Here is a 22,542-nt window from a genome sequence, read left to right on the forward strand (position 1 = left end):
GGAGGAAGGAGCCCTCATCATGGCATTAATGCCCTTGTAAGAAGAGAAAAAAGAGGGACTTTCCTGGTGGCGCAGTGGTTAAGTATCCATCTGCCAGTGCAGGGGACACAGGTTTGAGCCCTGGTCCAGGAAGACCCCACATGCTGTGGAGCAACTCAGCCCGTGCGCCACAATTACTGAGCCTGCGCTCTAGAGCCCGAGAGCCACAACTACTGAGCCCGCGTGCCACAGCTACTGAAGCCCACGTGCCTAGAGCCCGTGCTCCCGCAACAAGAGAAGCCACTGCAATGAGAAGCCCACGCACCGCAACGAAGAGTAGCCCTCGCTCGCCACTAGAGAAAGCCCGCGCAGAGCAACGAAGACCCAATGCAGCCAAAAGCAAACCAACAAATAAATAAATAAATTTATTTTTTACAAAAGAAAAAGACAAAAGGGAGCTTGCAGAAGGCAGCCATCTGCAAACCAGGAAGGGTGGGGGACCCTCACCAAGAACATTCTGCCAACACCTTGATTTTGGACTTCCCAGTCTCCAGAAATGTGAGAAATAAACATCTGATGTTTAAATCACCCAGTGTATGGTAATTTGTTACAGCAACCTGAGCTAAAACTCTTAGGAAACATCATTGTAACCCCGATAATTAAACTTGACTATTGTACTGTACTTCAGTACCAGCTTATGAATGTAAAAAAAACAATCAGCATAAATGAAATAATCAGCTGTATAAAAATGCTCACAAGTGTTAAAATAGAGAAAAATTGGATATAGCCCAAATATTCAAAAGAAAGGGACTATTTAAATTATGGCTCATAGATTTGATGACATATGTAGCCACTAATTTTTCAAAATACGCTCACAGGGGTTAAGGGGGGGAAAGGGTTGAATTTTTACACATATAGTATGCTTACAATTTTTATTTAAAATGTCTATCTTGGCAATTCCCTGGCGGTCCAGTGGTTAGGACTCGGCACTCTCTCTGCTGGGGCCCCGGGTTCTATCCCTGGTCAGGGAACTAAACTCCCATAAGCTGCACGGCACTGCCAAAAAAAAGAATAAATAAATTAAAAAAATAAGAAATAAAATGTCTTCCTTATGCCTAGAAAACAAAATGGGAGGAAAGACATCAAACTGCTAAAAATGATTGTCTGCATACTGAAACTGAAGGTGATTTCATTCTATTTTCCCCTACTTTCCAAATTGTAGTTTTTTTAAGACAAGTGACATTTCAAATTTAGAAAAGGTTAAACCATCTAACATTATGAAGAATCCTTTTAAAAGTACGAAACTTTAATGCTTTAGCTTTCTCAAATTTCTCAGTTAACCCACTTATTTTCCAGAAACTTGACAGTCCTCAGTTCATCTGTGTTCAGTCAAGTTGTTCCACGGAACTTCACGTAGTAGGGAGAGAAGAGTCCTGACAGGCAAGAGCTCATGCTGGGCTGGCAAGTGGAGGCTTTCCCCTCCACAGCTGTTATTAAAATATTCAACTCAAGACTTTCAAAATGTAGACTTAGGTTACAAGTCAATCAAGTAATTGAATTTAAATAAAGCATATTGTTTTTGTGTTATTTTAAAAGTACCAACTTTTAAGTCCTTATACAAAACACAATACTACAGGATCACAAAACATGTCCATGCAGTATACATCAACCTAGGTCACAGAAATATTTAATCTACCTCCGAATCCAATGCTTTTCAATTGCATCCCCATTAAAAATTTTAAGTGATTAAACATAAGATAATCGTGTTATCCTGGTTGCTAACAATTCTTGGGATTTGCAGGTGTTCAGGGAAGCCTGATGGATGTCTTGAGACTGAACTTTGACAATAAAGGGCTTCAGTTATCATTTCTTGTGCCAAAGTGTTTATCGGGGGTGCCCAGTCATTGTCTCAAATCACTAAATACACCACTCGCAAAAATCCTACCAACACAAATGGCTCTGGGTAACATACAACCTGAGCACCTCAATGCCCTCACTTGTAAAACAGAAATAGGTATGAAAGGTTTGTCCGGAGGACTATGTTAAGTGCTATGGAGATGCCATTAAGTACCACCATTTATAAATTTTTAAGTGCCCTGAGTTCAAGTGCCACCCAGCCACTTAGTTACGCTGCCTTTCCTCTTCTGCGAAAATGTTAATTAAAAATTTTGTCTACCAAGAACAAGTTAGCTGGCTGTGGTGCAATGAAGGTTTTAAGAGGCCAGAAAGATTTCTGCCTTTTTCCTTTGGAAGAAAAGGGTACTTTTATTCTAATCAAGGAAACACTCCTCTGCATATGACATTCAAGTGTCATCGTGCCAGCAATAGTAAATGCCTAAATGGAGGAGGATCGAATTTTACAGAATTCAGATACTCTTTCAGCTTCTAGATTCTTGGCTTGTGAAAACAGCACCTGCTCTCTACTTTCCCTTGAGATGGGAAATAAGCTTGACATGGCCTGAAGAAATCATCCTGGAAGACAATTCAGAAGACCTTATGTAGAATACTGGGGAGGGCTGCTTGATACAGTCTAAGCACTGTAAGGAGCTATTATTAAAATCTTTAGATACTTTTGCATTATTAAGAGTTAACAGGAACACATAACATAGTTCCTAAGAGAAAATATATTACAGTCCATATTTTAATGTTATCTAGAGCCACCATCAAAAAATTTTAGCCATCACTGACCTCCACTTACTTTTAGAAAAAGTAATCAACTAAAAATTGTGTGTGTGTGCTGGGGGGCCCTCTCGTTACTACAGAAACCAAACGTGTACACTTACAAACCACAACAGAAATAACAGAACAAGGCTTTTTGATTTTTTTATTACTCAAAGACGCTTTATTTTTCTATTTAGCTTTCTGACTCTGTGCTTGTGCTTTCAACACTTTCACAACGATTTTCTGCTCCTCAATGAGGAAAGCGCGCTTGATCCTAGAAAAGAAAATGTTAAATACAGTTTTAAAAAAATCAATTTAACACAAGAAAGAAAAGTGTCATAAAAGAACCGAGTAAAGCAATCGGGTAAGATACCCAGAAAAGTAAACAAAACCTACACAAGTACAGATTTAAAACTTAAGAGCTGAAAAAATTCTATGGACAGACCCTTTCAGCTTAAGGTGTCCTTCTGGTACCCCTGGTTATCTAATAATCTACCCTCAAAAGCCTGGGATTTCTGACTCCTTCAAATGTCCTGGACATAACCACATTACAGAAATAGAGCTGATGTCACTCTTACCCAGAGCAAAGACTACACAGACTCCCTCAGTGCCACAGCAAATGCTATTCTTTAGGCTACCCTACAGATCCACACCCAAATCTCCAGAAGCTAGGGCCTGAGAATACTTTTTAACAAATGTGCTCATGTGGTTATGTTTAGCAAAGTCTGGGAACCAAAGACTGGTAAACAGCCAAACTCCTCTAGCTTGCAACTCATGACTCATTCATCTCCAACGTTACCTTTCCAATCTCATTTCTCATTCCTTTTATACCCTCAATGTGCCAGAGCAAACTATGTTCATTCCCTGCCTGCAATGCCCGCTCGACCTCGTCTAAAATTTACCCGTCACTCAGGTTCCACCTCGAATACCACTCCCAGATTCTCGGCTACCTTAAAGTCATTTCTCCTCCAAACTTCAACCATAGTTAAGTTCTCCTATATTTCATGGAAGTAATATTTAGCTTGTATTTGTATTAATGTAACATGCCTAACCTCCCCTTACAAATTAACTCCTGAAAGGTAGAATGAACTTGCAAAGTTTGATGTCAGATTTGGTGTAGAGACTTAGCCAGAGCACTTTATAGAACAAAAGCTGAATAAACTGAAGGCAAACGACTCCTCCGAAGCAACTTCTTCTCTTATAAAGACCAATCACCTCTCAAATCTTCCCACTTAGGTCTCTGGAGAAAACTTAATGTAGCCAGTAGGGTGAATTAAGAGCAAGAGCCTCAATAAAACCTGGAAGGAATCCTCTTACCAGCTATGTAACTTTAAGCAACAAGCCTTGGTTTCTCCACCAAAAAATAAATAAAAAATACCTCCCAGATGGACTTTTGGCAGAGCTTATCATAAAAATGCTGAGCAAATATTATCACCATAAACCCCACTGCTTCTATTCCTACCTATGCCACTACCAATCCTTTTGCACATCCACAAGACCCAGTCATCTCCCAATAACCCCATTCACCCGCGATCCAGCCTTCAGTCTTCATGTAGGTGCCTTGACAAAGCAGAGAAACCATTCCAAGCACTCACCCTTTGCTGAAAGAATGACTTCACTATCCATCCCGCTGCACACTTAGTCTCTGGCACACCGAAGGTTTCCCTGCCCTGCTCACACCCCATCAATTACCACATTTTAAAGAATCAAGCCAAAAAATCTGTCCTATGAGGCCCTTCATTACCTGTGATGTTTCTACCTTTCCTGTGTATCATCTCCCAAAACATTCTGCTCCAGCCACACTAGAACTACGTATGGCGATTCTGTTCCTACACTTTTAGGACCTTCCACTCTCCATCAACCTGAGACCTTCTTACCTGCCTGCCCCACTCAACCATTTAATTTCTACATCTAGCATAAAGATGTCCCAACATCATAACTGAATAGGAGCTAATATCATTTATTAGTTTGTTCAGCATCGATTATCCCTAGTCAAGGAGGATTCTACTGATACAATATGCAACTTTTGGTATTTTTTCACCAGTCTTCTAATAATGATTAGCATGCAGTGCAACAGACACAGACACACTTAAGATAGCCCATGTGATTTCATAGTTATTTACCTGTCACGGACACATTTAGCACACATGGAACCACCGTAGGCCCGGCTAACATGTTTTTTCGTTTTAGACAACCTCATAAGAACTTTAGGTCTCACAGCACGAACCTGCATAAAGAAAACGCTGAGATTATTTTGTGATGCTTTAACAGAAACAGAAATTGTCCTAGATTTCTGATGAGTATTAAGTATAAACATTAATCTAGGTTACAAAGGGAAATGGTACACTGATCTACCTGAAAGGCATTTCACTGCATTTGCCACATAGGTTTTAAAAGAAAGTCTGCGTTCTTCACAGATATGGATCATGAAGGCTTAGTAATTCTCAACCCCCCTAGTGGCGACCTCTCCTTCACTCACTCACTAAAGGAATTAATGCTCGACCCTTCTTATGTTATTCACAGCAAAAGGATCACTTACTCCTCGAAGTCGGCCTGGGCACACGCCACATGCGGATTTTGGTGCTTTCCCAACTTTCTTGGTATAAAGGTAAACAATTCTATTACCAGGGGTTCGGGACCTAGAAAGTGAGAGAATAGACAACAGCTCAACATTTTGCAGAATAAATGACAATACGTATATTAATTTTGGAAATACTTACAGCCTGGTTTTGTTAGAGGCTGTATTGTAGGACAGCCTACGACGGTATGTCAAACGCTGAACCATCCTGAATGCCTAAATCAAGATGAAATAAAACTGCATTGTAGAAAAATTCAAACCTTGAAACAGCATCACAGAGTTTACACATTACCCATGTACGTTCTTACATATAATATCCTTATCTTAAGGTATCTTATGAAAAGGATTCCATGTTTTAAAACTACAGCTGACGATTTACATGAGGATGAACTGGGGAGACTGAATCAAACCACAAAGAGCAGAATCTCTCAGCCCAGAGCTTAGAGGTGGAAGGAGAAAGAAGATGCTTTAGCTGCCCGGGTTGGCTTAATCAGAGGGCTTCCTGGAGGAAGGCAGCCAAAGCCAGTGATTTAAGCAGGTGAAGGAACAGGGAACATTGATCCTTTATGCCCCCACCGGAAGCCCCTTAGCATCCTCTTGGTCTCTGGGACCTAGGGCTGGACCTAGTGCAGACTGATACATCCTGAATATGATGGTTATTTAAGATTATTGACCATTTCTCCCCGACCCTGCAAAACAAAGGGGAACTTGGAGCTCCTCTTTTCCCTGAGGTTCTACTGTGCAGTGGCGATTACATCCCCCTAAAATAAACACATTTGTATACCAAAATAAATAAATAAACTACTGCTGACCCTTTGTACCCGCAGGTTCTGCATCCGCAGATTCAACAAACCGCGGATCAAAAATACCCAGGGAAAATAAACTTCACAAAGTTCCAAAAAGCAAAACTCTTATTTGCTGCGTGCCCACAACTATTTACAGTCATTTACATTGCATTACGTGTTATAAGAAATCCAGAGATGATTTAAAGTATATGGGAGGATTTTACACAAGTGACTTGAGCATCAGCGACTTTGGTATCCTCGGGGATCCTGCAACAATCCCCCAGGATACTGAGGGACAGCTATACTTATATTTAAGGGTGATTGGGAAGAATGCTAAGGGGCGATGTTTGTTTTCCTGACGGTAACCAAACGTGGCACTTGGTTAAAATTTTGATTACCAGGCTTTTCTCTCAAAGAGTCTGATTCTGTTTGGAGTAGTATCCAGAAAAGTGCTACCAACAGGCAAGTTTGAGAAACGCTGGTCTTAAAGGAAGAGCACACAAGCACACCTATGTGTAAGTTGAATCCTTAGCTATACCATTTACTGAGACTATAAAGCTCCATAGGCCAGCTTGCTTATCTGTAAAATGTAATTTTTGACTATTTCACACAACTGTCATTAGGATTAAACGACAGCAGGCATTCTGCCCCCACCTAGTGGCTGCCCAGGGCTCAGTGTTCTGCCCCCAAAGCAGCATCCGGGATAAGTTAGGTGCCATTTAATACTAATTTTGGTACTGGATCAAGTGTTTCTGGATTATGGCATCCAACTGGTTTTTCTTCTTTTTTCAGTGAACTACCCAAAATACCATAAAACATAGGCAAACTTGAATCAACCTAATTTCCCCCAAATTGTGTAACCATTTCGTCACAGCATGTTACTTAAAAGGCAACAGCCTGCATCTGGTGTTGCAAGCTCCTTACTATCATTACACTGGAACTGTCAGACATCAAAACCCACACGGAAGGCCGATGCGAGTGACCCAATCAGCCGTTTGCCTCTCCAAAACCAAGACAGAAAACTCCCTATTAAAAATTTTTATCTTACTTGCTATTGGTCTTAGAACACATTTTGAAATGACCTGAACGTGCCGGTCGTCGACCCTCCCAGAGCCTGGAGAACAGCTACAGGCGCGGGGTTAAAGCATGGCCTAAGATATGAGAACGTCCGGCGACTTCGCAGTCTCCATCAGCCGGAACTCACAACTCATTTGTCTCCGAACGCCGGACTGCAAAGGCGGCAAAGCCAGAGGTGGTGAGCTCCTGCCACTCACTGCTGCGGAGCGGAGGTCGTGATCGAGAGGTGTCTGAAGCTAAAGTCCGGGGAACTGCTCACTACTAACCTTCCTCCTAAGCCCTTACCCCCACGCCAGCTCAAAAGACTGTGCCTGAGAGACCCCGTCTCCTGCAACTCCCCGGATGGCGGCCGATTGTAAAGGCAGTAGCAATAAAGACAAGGAAAAAGCAACCATACCTCTAGATACCGTCCCCGGAAGAGGAAGCAGAAAGCACCAGCGAGTTCAAGGGTCAAATATGACTGCGCATGATAGGAAGTACGTCACAGGAAGAGGCGTGGCGGCAAGAACGCAGCCATGTTGTACGGAAGCCACGCAGCTCCCCTCGGTGGGCGGGGATTCATAGCACCGCCGCGTTGTACGCCTGGCGACGTGCCGCCCCTCTGTGGGTCGGGATGCTCCCAGGCTTCCGTAACAGCGCCACACGAAGGTCTTTCGGGAATCGCTGTAGAAACAAATACAAATGACGAAGGACCTACGAAGGGCGGAGGTGGGACAAAACCAGGCTTTTACCGTTCTCAAGGGCGCTAAGACATATTTGACTTAAAGAGCGCCACCTTTGGGGTTAGGCCTGAGTTTGAAGCCCAATGCTGACACTTATCACTAGGTGACCTTTGAGGAGTTACTGTCCTTAACCGGCCCTTCCTTTTTCTTGTCCTTCATTCAGAGCACAAGTTTTACACATTAGAATTTTAATCCAAAATCTGCTAATTATTAGCTGTGTTATGTTGGGTGAGTCCTTACATCTCGAACAGGAAGCTGTTAGTAACCTTGCAGAGTTATGTCGTGATCAAAATCATCATGAAGTTAAAGCACTCAGCACGGTATCTTGTAGAGCAGTGGTCCCCAACCCTTTTGGCACCAAGGACCGGTTTCGTGGAAGACGGTTTTTTTTTGGGGGGGGGCGGTTGGGAGGGGATATGGGGGATGGTTCAGGCGGTAATGCGAGTGTTGGGAAGCCGCAGATGAAGCTTTGCTTGCTTGCCCGCTCTTCACCTCCTGCTGTGTGCCCGGTTCCTAGCAGGCCGCTGAGCGGTACCGGTCCACGGCCGGTTGCGGACCCCTCTTGTAGAGAGTGAGTGCTCATTTCTTGAGGCTTCACATAGCTGGTAAAGTTTTAACAGGGCCTTAAAGATGAGGAAGAAAAAAAAAATGACCTCTCTAAAATAGCATGTGAAAGTTTACATTAAGTGCTTCTGTGTATTTTTCTGAGAAGAGGGTCCTTAGTTTTCACTATATGGTCAAAGCGGTTCATGACTTGCAAAAAACTAAACACTTTCCCTGGGCTCTAAGGAAGACCGCTAAAAACGGTCTTTACATTTTTAATCTTAGATTAAGTTCCCTGGAAACATACTGAGAGAGTTATATGCTGGTGTACTGGGGAGTGGTCTTAAAAAATACACCTGTAAGGGAGTGAGGAAGATAGGATCAGGAGACCCACAGTGTTGTTACAACTGAGGCCTCAGCTGTTCCAACGGGGAGCTCTGGAATTGGGATGGCTCTTCATAGCTGTCCCAAACTGGCAAGGAAGCTGGGCCTTTGCAACCCACATCAGCCAGTCTTTGGTCTGGCTGCTCCCTGACCAAGGGTGACGCCGTTTCCTGAAGCTGAGAGCAACGTCCAGTGACCCAGCTAATATCCTTGGCCCAGAAGAGAGGATTTGAGTAGAGTATCCCAGTGTCCACTCAAGTTCCCTTTCAGGTTTTCCAGTCCAATTATAGAGGTGAGAAAGCAGGCAAGTGACTGAGGGCAAATGCCCTGTCCATACAGAGATCTGCCTCAGACTGTGAGGCCTTTAATTCCGTCTTGCCTCACATCACTGCCATCTTTGTCACCACACCAGAGGGAAGGCTCTGGTTATATCCCTCCCTTTGCTGACTCTCACATAGCTGCTTCTCCCCTGCCCTTGACATAGTTCCTTCTCTCCTTCCCAGTTCTTCACTTTCTGTCCCCTGGAATTCCTTTTGTCTCTGCACCAGGTATTGAGATGGAGGCTGGGGTTGAGAGCCAAATGTGGTTTTTGAATGAATGAACAAAAGAATGCATTTACTTGGAATATAGTCTCACTATTTCTGGAGAGACTGTTGCTGGGCAGTTGAGTATAACAGAAGATGGGAGCCCTTAGTACACTGTAGTGTACTTAGTGTACTTTACCTACGTTTCTGTGCCCACCTCCACCCCAGTAGATAAAAACAATAGTCTCACTGTCACAGTTTTCCCTTGTTCTACATAACCCAGTTCTATAACATGACTTTTCTTCTCTTTCAACCTGTGTTTGCATTTTTTCTTGATCAGACTTGCCAGAGATGTGGCAATCTTAGTAAACATTTCAAAGAACCTCCCTTGTTTTTATTAATCTTTCTCCTTTTAGCTCTTTTTTAATTTGGGGTACACTTACTAAATATATCCAGTTATATACTGTATTCTTATCGCTGTATTTCTAGGCCCTCTTCTGGTTATCAGTTGCTGTTGTAACAAACCACCTCAAACTTAGTGGCATAAAGTAACACCATTTTATTATGCTTATGGATTACATGGTCAGGAGTTTCTTCATGGCGTCGTGGGAATGGTTTGTCCTTGCTACGGGATAACTGGGGGTGCTTCACCTGGGGGTGAGTTGACCAGCTGGAGGCTGGAACCATCTGAACACTTTTTTAGTTAATTCCTGGGTTGGGATACCTCCAAGGCCAGTCTCAGCCTGAGACTGTCCATCAGAGCACCTCTCCATGGCCTCTCCATGGGGCTTGGACTTCTCACACATGGCAGCTGAGAGGGCGTATCTTGAGAGGGAGCATCTATAAAGCAAGCAGTCTAAGAGAACCAGCAGAAGCTGCATGGCCTTTTGTGATCTAGCCTTGGAAGTTACATAGCATTATTTCCACCATATTCTATTGGTCAAAGCTGTTACGAGCCCCCCAGGTTCAAAGGCAGTGGACATATATCCTCACCTCTTGATGGATAGAGTGTCAATGATTTTAGGATTATATTTTAAAGATACCACAGTTTCCTACACTCTTTAATATTTACTATCCTTTTGTTTTTCCATGCTTTGTTCTGTTTTGTTTTCACCTGTCTTCCAGTTCATTAATTCTCTTTTCAGTATAACTCCAGTGGGCTTTTCATTTCAGTTCTAAGCTTTCCATTTATTTCTCTTTTTATATTTCTCATTCTATGCGAAATTTTTAACCTTGATTTTTCTTTCCTTGAGTACCTGAGTATATTTAGCAGAATTATTTTAATGTTTTGTGACTGATAACTCCATTCTCTGAATGCCCCAAGCATGGCTTTCTATTGTGTGATATTTCTCTTGGTTTTTGTTGCCTTGTCATCTCATGTGGCTGATTGCTTTTTATTGATTTCAGGATATTTTATATGAAAAATTAAAATAATTTTAGGCCTTGCATATCTACTCACATACACATTTTAGAATCAACTTGTTTAGCTCCAGACAAAAACTTGTTGACATTTTTATTACATTGAATATATCTTTTAACTTGGGGAGAATTGACCTCTTTATGATGTTGAGTCATCCTATCCAAGAACATGGAATGTCTTTCTATTTATTCATCTCTATTTTTAAAGCTTTATTGATATAGTTTTTCTGCATTCTTTTAGTTAAGTCTATTTCTAGGTATTTTATCTGTTTTGCTGCTAATATAAATGGCATTCTCTTTTCCATTAGTCCATTTAACTGTTTTCTTTTTATGGAAGTCTATGAATTTTTGTTTATTGATTTATATTCTACTACCTTACTTGTTATTGGTATTTAAGTTTTTAATTTATTTTGGAGGGGTGTCCAGGTATATTATCCAGGTATATCACCTCTTCCTTTCTAATTCTTATACCTCTTGTCCAATTCTATTGGCTGATACTTCAAACACAACATTTAACAGTAGTGTAGGTAATGGACTTTTTTTGCATATTCCTGACTTTAGCAGGAAAGCATCCAATGTTTCTCTGCTAATTTGTGTTAAGGAGATAGCCATTGATTATTATTTCTTAATCTATTTAATTTTTTTGCCATGTCAGGAAGGGATGTTGAATTTGTTAATTTTCTTCTCAGTATCCTTTAAGATGCTAATTAAAATTTTCTCCTCAGATCAATGGGGGAAGCAACACCTTTTCTAGTTTGCACAAAGGCACCATGGTGTTTCTGTTTCACTGGCCATTCCTTTGCCTGGAATGCTCTTCCCCCAGATGTCTGCATGGCTTACTCTTACTTACTTCCTTCACTTGTTTGCTTAAGGTTACTTTTTGGCGAGGCCTATCCTAACTATCCTATATATTGCTAAATCGTACATTTCTATCGTTCATTGGCACTTATAGATCCCCTGAACGCTGTTCTGTATTTTTTCCTGCATTTATTTTCTACATACTATATATTTATTTATTGTGTTTATTATATGTTATCCGTCTCCATTAGAAATATGCTCCATGAGGTAGGGAGTTTCGTCCTTTTAAAAAGAATTTGTTTTGAACGGATATATTTTTAATGCCTGACATGTAGTAAGCACTCAGAATAATTTTCGAGTGAGTGTATGAGATTGGAGCTTGTCAAGGAATGGTGAGAGGGCGCGTCTGAGCCCGAGCCTCCTGTCCCAGAGAGCATGAAGTTAAGAGTTGAACATTTCTTTCGAGATGAGGTTATATTTACAGGCATTGAGATACAGGAAAGGGGCTGAAAGACTTTCACTGTAGAACTTGTGTACTTTGTCCCATTACTGGGTGTCACAGCCTACAGTGCTCCATGAATTTATGCGTTTTATTGGTACTGTGATTATTTATGAATAGCCTAATTCTGTTACACCATATTTTGTGTATTAAAACATTAATTGGTCCAACGTAAACACTTAAAATAGGTGATGGTTTTGGTAATCTTGCTTTGGCATGTCTTCATTTTTAAACTGATACTTGGGAAGCTCAGGAAAAGTAGCCTCAAGCTTTTCTCAACCTATGAGAGGCCCTGGCAGAGACGACTGCTCAACTTACACTGTAGCTCCAAGTCTTCTGAACTACGATTGAGCCCTTTGTTAATTGCGTCACCTGCATCTTTAATTGCTTTGCCAGTCTGAGCTGTAATTTAGACATAATTTTTGCTACAAAGAGTTAAAATATGAGAGCATTTTAACCACTCTAAAATTTAGAAATAAGAACTTGAGATAAATTAGACTTTTCTAATAGAAATGTTCTAAGCCTAAAGCCCTAAAGGAGAGTAAGGAAACCAATTAACTTTAATTTAAATAATCATGTCTTAAGCAGTAAATGAACCAAGTTCTATTGTTAAAGAACAACTGTATTAAATCCCTGAAAGGTTAGCTTCAAAATGGCATTAATGCAGTGGTTTCAGATCTAACTAATGAAATAAATTTCTATTGGTCACCGTAACCTCTGTTTGTTGTCTTACTGGACATTGTTATTGAGCGTAGTGGAGGGGAAAGATTGAGAGATCAAGGATAGACTAATTCCCATTGATGTTTCTATTGTTAGTAACTTTTTTTTTTAAGCCACAAACAAAAAAGCTAATCATTTCACTCCTGGGGAAAAACAGTACAAGAAAATGTGAGAAAAGATTATTTTCTTATTCTAAAACTTGCATATATATATATGTGCTTTTCTGTTTGTGCTCGCTATTTTAAAATAATATATTTATGATGATTGAGATTACTATTTATAACTACAATGACTGAATTTCAGCCAATGTCTATAAGCATTAAGGTAACCATTGATGATGTATTAATAAGGTATAATGCTAGAATCTGGCACTGGGTTGATGCCTGGAGATGTATTTTGGATGAGTTTATGTAATAGAATAGAAAGAACATGAGTTTGGCAGGCAGTATGAAGTCAGATCATGGAGGGCTTTAAATGCTATGCTCAGAGACTTAAACGTTATTCTTCTTAGGCCTTCTGTATTTCTTCATCCTCATATGCTACCTTTGTGACCTTAGGAAGTCCAGGTTAACCTCACTGACACTGTCTCATCTGTAATATGGGAATAATAATCCTTTATTATGGGTATGCTGGAAGAATTAACAGACGTAACACATGAGACTGAGGCTGGTACACAGTGGAAGCTTAATAAATATTGGTCTTAGTATTGTTTTCTAGAATGAAATGCTGCTTTCTGCATTCCCTTATTAACCAATTTTGCACATCAGTGTTATATCTTGTGCTTTGCTAATGTCTGTTGTGTTCTTGGGAGAACCTTTTTATTTCCTTGTGATATATTAGGGAAGAAATCTAAAGAAACTAGTAGAGAATTTACTAAAATGGAAATTAGCATGGATTGACAGGCAAGGGCAAAAAGAGTTAACAGGGTTGGTATATCAAAGCCTTGACTTTCTGGAGATACTTTTTTCTTCAAAACATAGCCAGTGCCTTTACTGGCAACATGACCTGTACCTTGTTCCAATTATTTATGCAAATCAAGGTAATTTTTTTCTCTGTGAAGGACTTGATGAAACGATGCTATAGAAAAATACAGTGCGTTTCCATGATTGCTTGCTTAACAGCAATACTATTTTGTAGCAAGAGGAAAATAGTTTTGCAGAATGCTCCTCTACCCCTGCATAGAGAATACATAATATCATGTTTGTGTTGAAACTTTTTCTTCCAAAATGTCATAACCCCATAAAAAAGAGAATTAAAATCCTATTATTTTAATTTACATCTCGCCACAAGATAAGTAAAGTTATCACTGAAATTCTAATTAAATGGGATGATTGACTAAGGTAGCACATCAAAGAAGAGAAGTGAATACGATAAGTCGAAGACTTATTAATTAGTCTGCGTGGAAGAAATTCCAGGGATGTCAAGCTGAGCCTGCTGCAAGGAGAAAAAAAGCAGACAAGAAAACGTTCGTTTCTTTGAAGTTAGGAACTGAGATAGTGATGGAGGTAATTGTGTCTGACTGGATCCAGTAATGAAGAGCTGTAAATCAGACCTCAGAATTGAAGGAAAGATTCAAGTAACGAATGTGGCTGCCCCCCCCCTGCTGCGAAGAAACAGAATGCAGAAAGCACTAATTGACCCAGCCTGTCTCCCAGTAGTTCTCTGTTATTATTTATTAATTTTTAATTTCTGAATTATTTACGTCCTGGGAAATTATTCTTGACAGCCTGTTAGGCGTGCCAAAGTTAATGGAGGATGAAAGGATTGGTACCAGGATTAGTAGGGACGTAGTCACAGGCTACTGGATTTAATGATTTTGGAAAGAAAAATTGATTTCACACAGCGTGTCACTTTACACTACTTTAGGGATACACCAGCTATTTGATTAATTGAGGAAAAATCAATTCAAAGTATATTTGAAGTGTAAATGAGGCACACTGCGCAGCTGTTTATTTTTCCCTCTTTCGGAGAGATCTGAATTTTCTTGAAGCTGATGATTAAAAGCTGATGAAGACACACTTGCACGCTTTGAATGCACACCTGTTTGATTCATATTAAACACAGAAGGGAAGAAAACCCTGAAATACAAAAGGAGATGTTTTCACTCTTCTTATTTCTCCTTTCTAATCTCTTTATGCGATTTTTTTTTTTTATTCCAGCATGTGGCACAGCAGTAGTTGCAACCTGCATCCCTTAAAAACTAGGCTCAAGAAAATTTCTCATTGGTTTTATGGCCTATGAAACAATTAGAAAGAAGCAGTGCTTGCTAATGAATAGAAAGAACAAATAGAAGAAAAATGTATTAAAAGGAAACAATGACTTTAATGAATAAGGTAAGAGGATTAATCTATTAGGAAAATGAGTGAAGCAGCCTAAAAGCTCTGTGTCATCATGCCTTCTCCCTTTTTGGCCAATCTCATTAGTCTTGGTGTGTCTGCTGCTCTCACCTTTGCTCATCTCTCCCTGGCCTAGTCGTCCGACTGGCCTCAAGTCAAATCTTCCTCTTCCACTGTATTTGACATCAGTGCTTCCCAAAGTTCAATGTGCCAGTAGATCACTTGAGGGTTTCTTGATACTCTACAGGTTTAGATTCGCTGGCTCTGGGAAAGGGAGGCTGAGTTTCTGCATAGGTTCCCAGGTGAAATCATGCTGCTGGTCCTTGACCAGACTTTGAGCAGCAAGGTCCTACAAAACTCTGACAAACTCATTTTCTTTAAAAACGTTGCTTTTAACCATGTAACTCTCTCATTCAGACACCTTAAGTGATTTCCTATACCTACAATTAAATGCAGATTCCTTAGCCGGGCGTCCAAGTTCTTCCTAATATGATCAGAACCTGCCTCCTGGGCATAGCCTACATTCCCCAGCTCCATGCTTTTGTTTATGCTATTTCTTCTTCCTGAAATGCCTTTGAGAATTCTACCAGCGCCTCAAGTTGTATTTCGAATATCACATCCCCAGTGCTGGCTATTCTAACCTTCTCTCACTCAACAAGACACGCATTAACCCTCTCTCACTCAACAAGACCTGCATTCTCCTTCAGATGCTTCTCTCACAGTTTAGTTTTACCTCTTTCTTGCCATGTGGTATCTTCAATCTTACATTATTGCCGTTAATGTACTTATTTTCCCCTAGGCAGTACTCTCCATCCTTAACCCCTATACCTTCCCAAATGTAGAGGGGAAAATATTTTTTTAACTTAAACCTCCTAATTTCATATCTACCGTAAAGATTCAGACAAAAATAAACCACAAGAAATTGTGTCACAGAGTGTATGATGGGGAAATGTTCAGGAGTCTAACTACGAATAAAAAAGAGTCAAAATTGTATTGTGGTTCTTTGGCGGCAAGCCAACTCTGGCTAGCAAGCAAAAAGAGAAGGCTTCAAGGGTTGCCCAGAAAATAGAAGATAGAATTCAATAGAATTGAATTTAGGTGAGCAAGAATGCCACCCAGTAAGAGACTGATTCCTTAGTGCCCATGTTAAGAGGACTTGCTTGGGTCTAGATCTTACTCTCTCTCCTAAGGATTGGCTCATAAGTAGAGAAACGCAAAAAGGGAAGAGGATTAGAGCCGGTCCATTCTCCTTGGGAAGACTGGTTATTGATCCTATATCCCAGAGCTGTGTTCGTTCTAGCTCTTCTTAAGTCCTGGCTGTTCAGCTTTTACTTCAACTGATTTTTATCACTGGCAGCCAAAGAACTCTAAGTGATGTGAAAGACTGTTACAGTAGTAGGTGTTCAGTAGAGGTTTGCTCATCATCCACATGGTGATTCAGATCTGAATTTTACACATTCTCAGGGACAAGTCCTTAGTCTCTTAATACACAAGCATATTACCTTTGTGCCTTCATGCAAGCTTTCCCATACGCCTAGGATGTCATCCTCCCTGCTCCCCTTCTCTGCTTGCTTAATGCCTACTCTTTTTTAAATTTTTTTTAACATTAATATCACCCAAAGGAGAGAATCAAGTTATTCTAAGTTTTATTATGAAAAAAATTCCACATACATCAAAGTTAAAAGAACTATAAAATGAAACACCTCCTCTGCTTGGAGTCAATAACTGTTAACATTTTGCTGTATTTGCATTATATTTTTTCAGAGTAAATTTGACATCATGAAATTCCCTGCTAAACACTCATCATGCAACTCCTAAGAATAAAGATATACTCCTGTATAACACAATTCCATTATTATGCCTCAGAAAATTAATAGTAATTCCGTACTGAATTAATCCAATTGTTTCAAGAATGTCTTTTATATCATTTTTAAAAAACAAGATCGAATAAAGTTGTTCACTCGTATTTGGTTGCTGGGTTTCTTTAGTCACTTTTCATATAGAATAGTGCACTACCTTTTTTTTTTTGTGTGTGTGTGTGGTACGCGGGCCTCTCACTGTTGTGGCCTCTCCCGTTGCGGAGCACAGTCTCCAGACGCGCAGGCTCAGCGGCCATAGCTCACGGGCCCAGCCGCTCCGCGGCATGTGGGATCTTCCCGGACCGGGGCACGAACCCGCGTCCCCTGAATCGGCAGGCGGACTCTCAACCACTGCGCCACCGGGACCCCACTGACTATTTTTTTAATCTTCCAATCAAATGTGATACTTCAATCTCTTCCCCTTATGTATTAAATATCCCTTACTTTGTTAGTGATATATGTGTATTGTAATACTTCTACTCTGTATTAAGGTAATAGTGTTGACATGTTTTCCTTGCTAGATGGTGAACTCCTTAAAGGGATGGTTGTTATTTTATTAACTTTATTTTCTTTAAGTTCTCTCTGGGGAAAGAAGCAAGATATAAATATATAAATAAAATGCATTTCATTTATATTTGAAATTCCAATGTCCAGCATATGAAAGATTCTTTATAAGGAATTATGAGCCCTAGCTGCTCCATGCCTCAGAATGGTCTATCAGTGAATGAAATAATTTTGAATTTACTCATTGGTCATAGATTGTTTTCACTGACCTTTGGAACCACAGTTTCAAATAGCTGGGAGCTGCACCACTTGAAATAGTGAAGTCTGGAGGGTATTCCTAAAGATCCAGTCATTCATATTGGTCAAGCCCCTATACAAGTCTTATACTGAGAGGGTTATTTTACTGGGTTCTGAGTTATGTTGTTCAAGTATTATCCAATGTGTTCAGCTCATGAGACCAGATAACTCTGTCTAGAATGGATAGGCAGATTTTTACTCATTAACAGTTCTAAAACACTCACTGAGAACAACCTCCTTAAAGAAAAGGCAGTCACACTTTGTTATAAAGCAGAAAATAATACACCATTGTAAAGCAATTATACGCTAATAAAGATGTTAAAAAAAAAACAAAAAAGAAAAGGCAGTCAAAGGGAGTTCCAATGGCGGTATGTATTAATAATATTTAAATGGTCAAAACCTATAGCTGACTAGAGAAAGCAAAGGGAGAATATAGAACCTCATTTGGTGGGATGTTTCTAACCGATATCAGCATAGGAATGAGAAGTGATTCAAATTATTAGTTATTAAGAAATATTACAGTATGGTTCTGGGGTAGAAGCAGACCAATGGAACAGAATGGAGAGTTCAGAAATAAATCTGTGTTTATGGGAATTTGATATAAGTGTACCATAAAAGATGGACAAGGATGCCTTGTTGTGGTATATGATATTAAGAAAACTGGCTCTTCACCGGGAGAAAAGCTAAACTTCTGACTTAACACTATACAAAGATGAACTCTAAGTGGATTAAAACCCTAAGTGAGAAAGGTAAAAATACAGAGCCAGTAGACGAAAAAGAAGAATATCTTTGTGAAGTTTATTAAACCATGAAAGCACAAATCATGAATGAAAAATTGATGATTTAACTGCATCAGAATTAAGGCTTTTTGTTCAGTGAAGGATACGAAAAACAAAGTTAACGGATAGAATAGTTGCAGCATTGAAAACTAACAAAGGATTAATACCTAGATAAATGCTGTCCACTAAAAATATAATGCGAACCCCATAAATTACTTAAAATATTCTAGTAATCACATTAAAAAATAAAAAAGTGAAATTAGTTTTAATAATATATTTTACCCAATTTCCCCAAAATATTAGCATTTTAACATGAATTCCAAAAAGAAAATTATTGAGATTTTAAAAAAAATTTTTTAATTTATTTAATTTATTTTTTTTACATAGCAGGTCCTTATTAGTCATCAATTTTATACACATCAGTGTATACATGTCAATCCCATTCGCCCAATTCATCCCACCACTACCACCACCTCCCCACCACCCCCGCCGCTTTCCCCACCTTGGTGTCCATACGTTTGTTCTCTACATCTGTGTCTCAATTTCTGCCCTGCAAACCAGTTAATCTATACCACTTTTCTAGGTTCCACATATATGCATTAATATACAATTTTTGTTTTTCTCTTTCTGACTTACTTCACTCTGTATGACAGTCTCTAGATCCATCCACATCTCTACAAATGACCCAATTTCGTTCCTTTTTATGGCTGAGTAATATTCCATTGTATATATGTGCCACATCTTTATTCATTCAACTGTCGATGGGCATTTAGGTTGCTTCTGAGACCTGGCTACTGTAAATAGTGCTGCAATGAACATCGGGGGTGCATGTGTCTTTTTGAATTATGGTTTTCTCTGGGTATATGCCCAGTAGGGGGATTGCTGGGTCATACGGTAATTCTATTTTTAGTTTTTTAAGGAACCTCCATACTGTTCTCCATAGTGGCTGTATCAATTTATATTCCCACCAACAGTGCAAGAGGGTTCCCTTTTCTCCACACCCTCTCCAGAATTTGTTGTTTGTAGATTTTCTGATGATACCCATTCTAACCAGTGTGAGGTGATACCTTATTGTAGTTTTGATTTGCATTTCTCTAACAGTGATGTTGAGCAGCTTTTCATGTGCTTCTTGGTCATCTGTATGTCTTCTTTGGAGAAGTGTCTATTTAGGTCTTCTGCCCATTCTTGGATTGGGTTGTTTGTTTTTGTAATATTGAGCTGCGTGACCTGTTTATATATTTTGGAGATTAATCCTTTGTCCGTTGATTCATTTGCAAATATTTTCTCCCATTCTGAGGGTTGTCTTTTGGTCTTGTTTATAGTTTCCTTTGCTGTGCAAAAGCTTTGAAGTTTCATTAGTCCCATTTGTTTATTTTTGTTTTCATTTCCATTATTCTAGGAGACAGATCAAAAATATCTTGCTGTGATTTATGTCAAACAGTGTTCTTCCTATGTTTTCCTCTAAGAGTTTTATAGTGCCCGGTCTTACATTTAGGTCTCTAATCCATTTTGAGTTTATTTTTGTGTATGGTGTTAGGGAGTGTTCTAATTTCATTCTTTTACATGTCATTGTCCAGTTTTCCCAGCACCACTTATTGAAGAGACTGTCTTTTCTCCATTGTATATCCTTGCTTCCTTTGCCATAGATTAGTTGACCATAGGTGCATGGGTTTATCTCTGGGCTTTCTATCTTGTTCCATTGATCTATGTTTTTGTTTTTGTGCCAGTACCATATTGTCTTGATTACTGTATCTTTGTAGTATAGTCTGAAGTCAGGGAGTCTGATTCCTCCAGCTCCATTTTTTTCCCTCAAGACTGCTTTGGCTCTTCAGGGTCTTTTATGTCTCCATAAAAATTTTAAGATTTTTTGTGCTAGCTCTGTAAAAATTACCACTGGTAATTTGATAGGGATTGCATTGAATCTGTGGATTGCTTTGGGTAGTATAGTCATTTTCACATTATTGATTCTTCCAATCCAAGAACATGGTATATCTCTCCATCTGTTGGTATCATCTTTAATTTCTTTCATCAGTGTCTTATAGTTTTCTGCATACAAGTCTTTTGTCTCCCAAGGTAGGTTTATTCCTAGATATTTTAATCTTTTTGTTGCATTGGTAAATGGGAATGTTTCCTTAATTTCTCTTTCAGATTCTTGAACAGTAGTGTATAGGAATTCAAGAGATTTCTGTGCATTAATTTTGTATCCTGCAACTTTACCAAATTCATTGATTAGATCTAGTAGTTTTCAGGTGGCATCTTTAGGATCCTCTATGTATAGTATCATGTCATCTGCAAACAGTGAGTTTTACTTCTTCTTTTCCAATTTGTATTACTTTTATTTCTTTTTCTTCTCTGATTGCCATGGCTAGGACTTCCAAAACTATGTTGAATAATAGTGGTGAGAGTGGACATCCTTGTCTTCTTCCTGATCTTAGAGGAAATACTTTCAGTTTTTCACCATTGAGAATGATGTTTGCTGTGGATTTGTCATATATGGCCTTTATTATGTTGAGGTAGGTTCCCTCTATGCCCACTTTCTGGAGAGTTTTTATCATAAATGGGTGTTTGAATTTTGTCAAAAGGTTTTTCTGCATCTATTGAGATGATCACATGGTTTTTATTCTTCATTTTTTTAATATGGTATATCACACTGATTGATTTGCATATACTGAAGTATCTTTGCATCTCTGGGATAAATCCCACTTGATCATGGTGTATGATCCTTTTAATGTGTTGTTGGATTCTGTTTGCGAGTATTTTGCTGAGGATTTTTGCATCTATATTCATCAGTGATATTGGTCTGTAATTTTCCTTTTTTGTAGTATCTTTGTCTGGTTTTGATATCAGGGTGATGGTGGCCTCATACAATGAGTTTTGGAGTTTTCCTTCCTCTGCAATGTTTTGGAAGAGTTTGAGAAGGATGGGTATTAGCTCTTCTCTAAATGTTTGATACAATTCACCTGTGAAGCCATCTGGTCCTGGACTTTTGTTTGTTGCAAGATTTTAAATCATAGTTTCAATTTCATTACTTGTGATTGGTCTGTTCATATTTTCTATATCTTCCTGGTCCAGTCTTAGAAGGTTATACCTTTCTAAGAATTTGTCAGTTTCTTCCAGGTTGTCCATTTTATTGGCATAGAGTTGCTTATAGTAGTCTCTTAGGATGCTTTGTATTTCTGCGGTGTCTGTTGTAATTTCTCCTTTTTCATTTCTAATTTTATTGATTTGAGTCCTCTTCCTCTTTTTCTTGATCAGTCTGGCTAATGGTTTATCAATTTTGCTTAGCTTCTCAAAGCACCAGCTTTTAGTTTTATTGATCTTTGCCATTGTTTTCTTTGTTTCTATTTCATTTATTTCTGCTCTGATCTTGATGTATTCTTTCTTCTGCTAACTTTGGGCTTTGTTTGTTTTTCTTTCTGTAGTTCCTTTAGGTGTAACGTTAGATTATTTGAGATTTTTCTTGTTTCTTAAGGTAGGCTTCTATAGCTAAAAAATTCCCTCTTAGAACTGCTTTTGCTGCATCCCATAGGTTTTAGATCATCGTGTTTTCATTGTCATTTGTCTCTAGGTATTTTTTGATTTTCTCTTTGATTTATTCAGTGATCTCTTGGTTATTTAGTAACGTATTGTTTAGCCTCCATGTGTTTGTGTTTTTTACATTTTTTCCCTATAATTGATTTCTAATCTCATAGTATTGTGGTCAGAAAAGATGCTTGATTTGATTTCAATTTTCTTAAATTTACTGTGGCCTGATTTGTGATCCAAGATATGATCTATCCTGGAAAATGTTCCATGCGCACTTGAGAAGAAAGTGTAATCTGCTGTTTTTTGATGGAATGTCCTATAAATATCAATTAAATCTATCTGGTCTGTTGTGTCCTTTAAAGCTTCTGTTTCCTTATTTATTTTCATTTTGGATGACCTGTCCATTGATGTAAGTGAGGTGTTAACATCCCCCACTATTATTGTGTTACTGTCAATTTCCTCTTTTATAGCTGTTAGCAGTTACCTTATGTGTTGAGGTGCTCCTATGTTGGGTGTATATATATTTATAATTGTTATATCTTCTTCTTGGATT

At 39.1% G+C, this 22,542-nt stretch overlaps 1 protein-coding gene across 1 annotated transcript; it reads right to left on the bottom strand.

Moving 5' to 3' along the window:
• Positions 1–2,786: 2,786 nt before the first annotated feature.
• Positions 2,787–7,316, bottom strand: RPL34 (ribosomal protein L34). The gene is made up of 5 exons (XM_067735367.1): positions 7,086–7,316; positions 5,361–5,434; positions 5,180–5,279; positions 4,764–4,867; positions 2,787–2,914 (listed from the first exon to the last, which is right to left on the bottom strand). The coding sequence occupies exons 2-5, from the start codon at positions 5,423–5,425 to the stop codon at positions 2,830–2,832; spliced, it is 354 nt and encodes a 117-aa protein (XP_067591468.1). The 5' UTR covers positions 5,426–5,434; positions 7,086–7,316; the 3' UTR covers positions 2,787–2,829.
• Positions 7,317–22,542: the final 15,226 nt, after the last annotated feature.

This window comes from Pseudorca crassidens, chromosome 4, assembly GCF_039906515.1.
Source record: "Pseudorca crassidens isolate mPseCra1 chromosome 4, mPseCra1.hap1, whole genome shotgun sequence".
NCBI classification, from domain to species: domain Eukaryota; kingdom Metazoa; phylum Chordata; class Mammalia; order Artiodactyla; family Delphinidae; genus Pseudorca; species Pseudorca crassidens.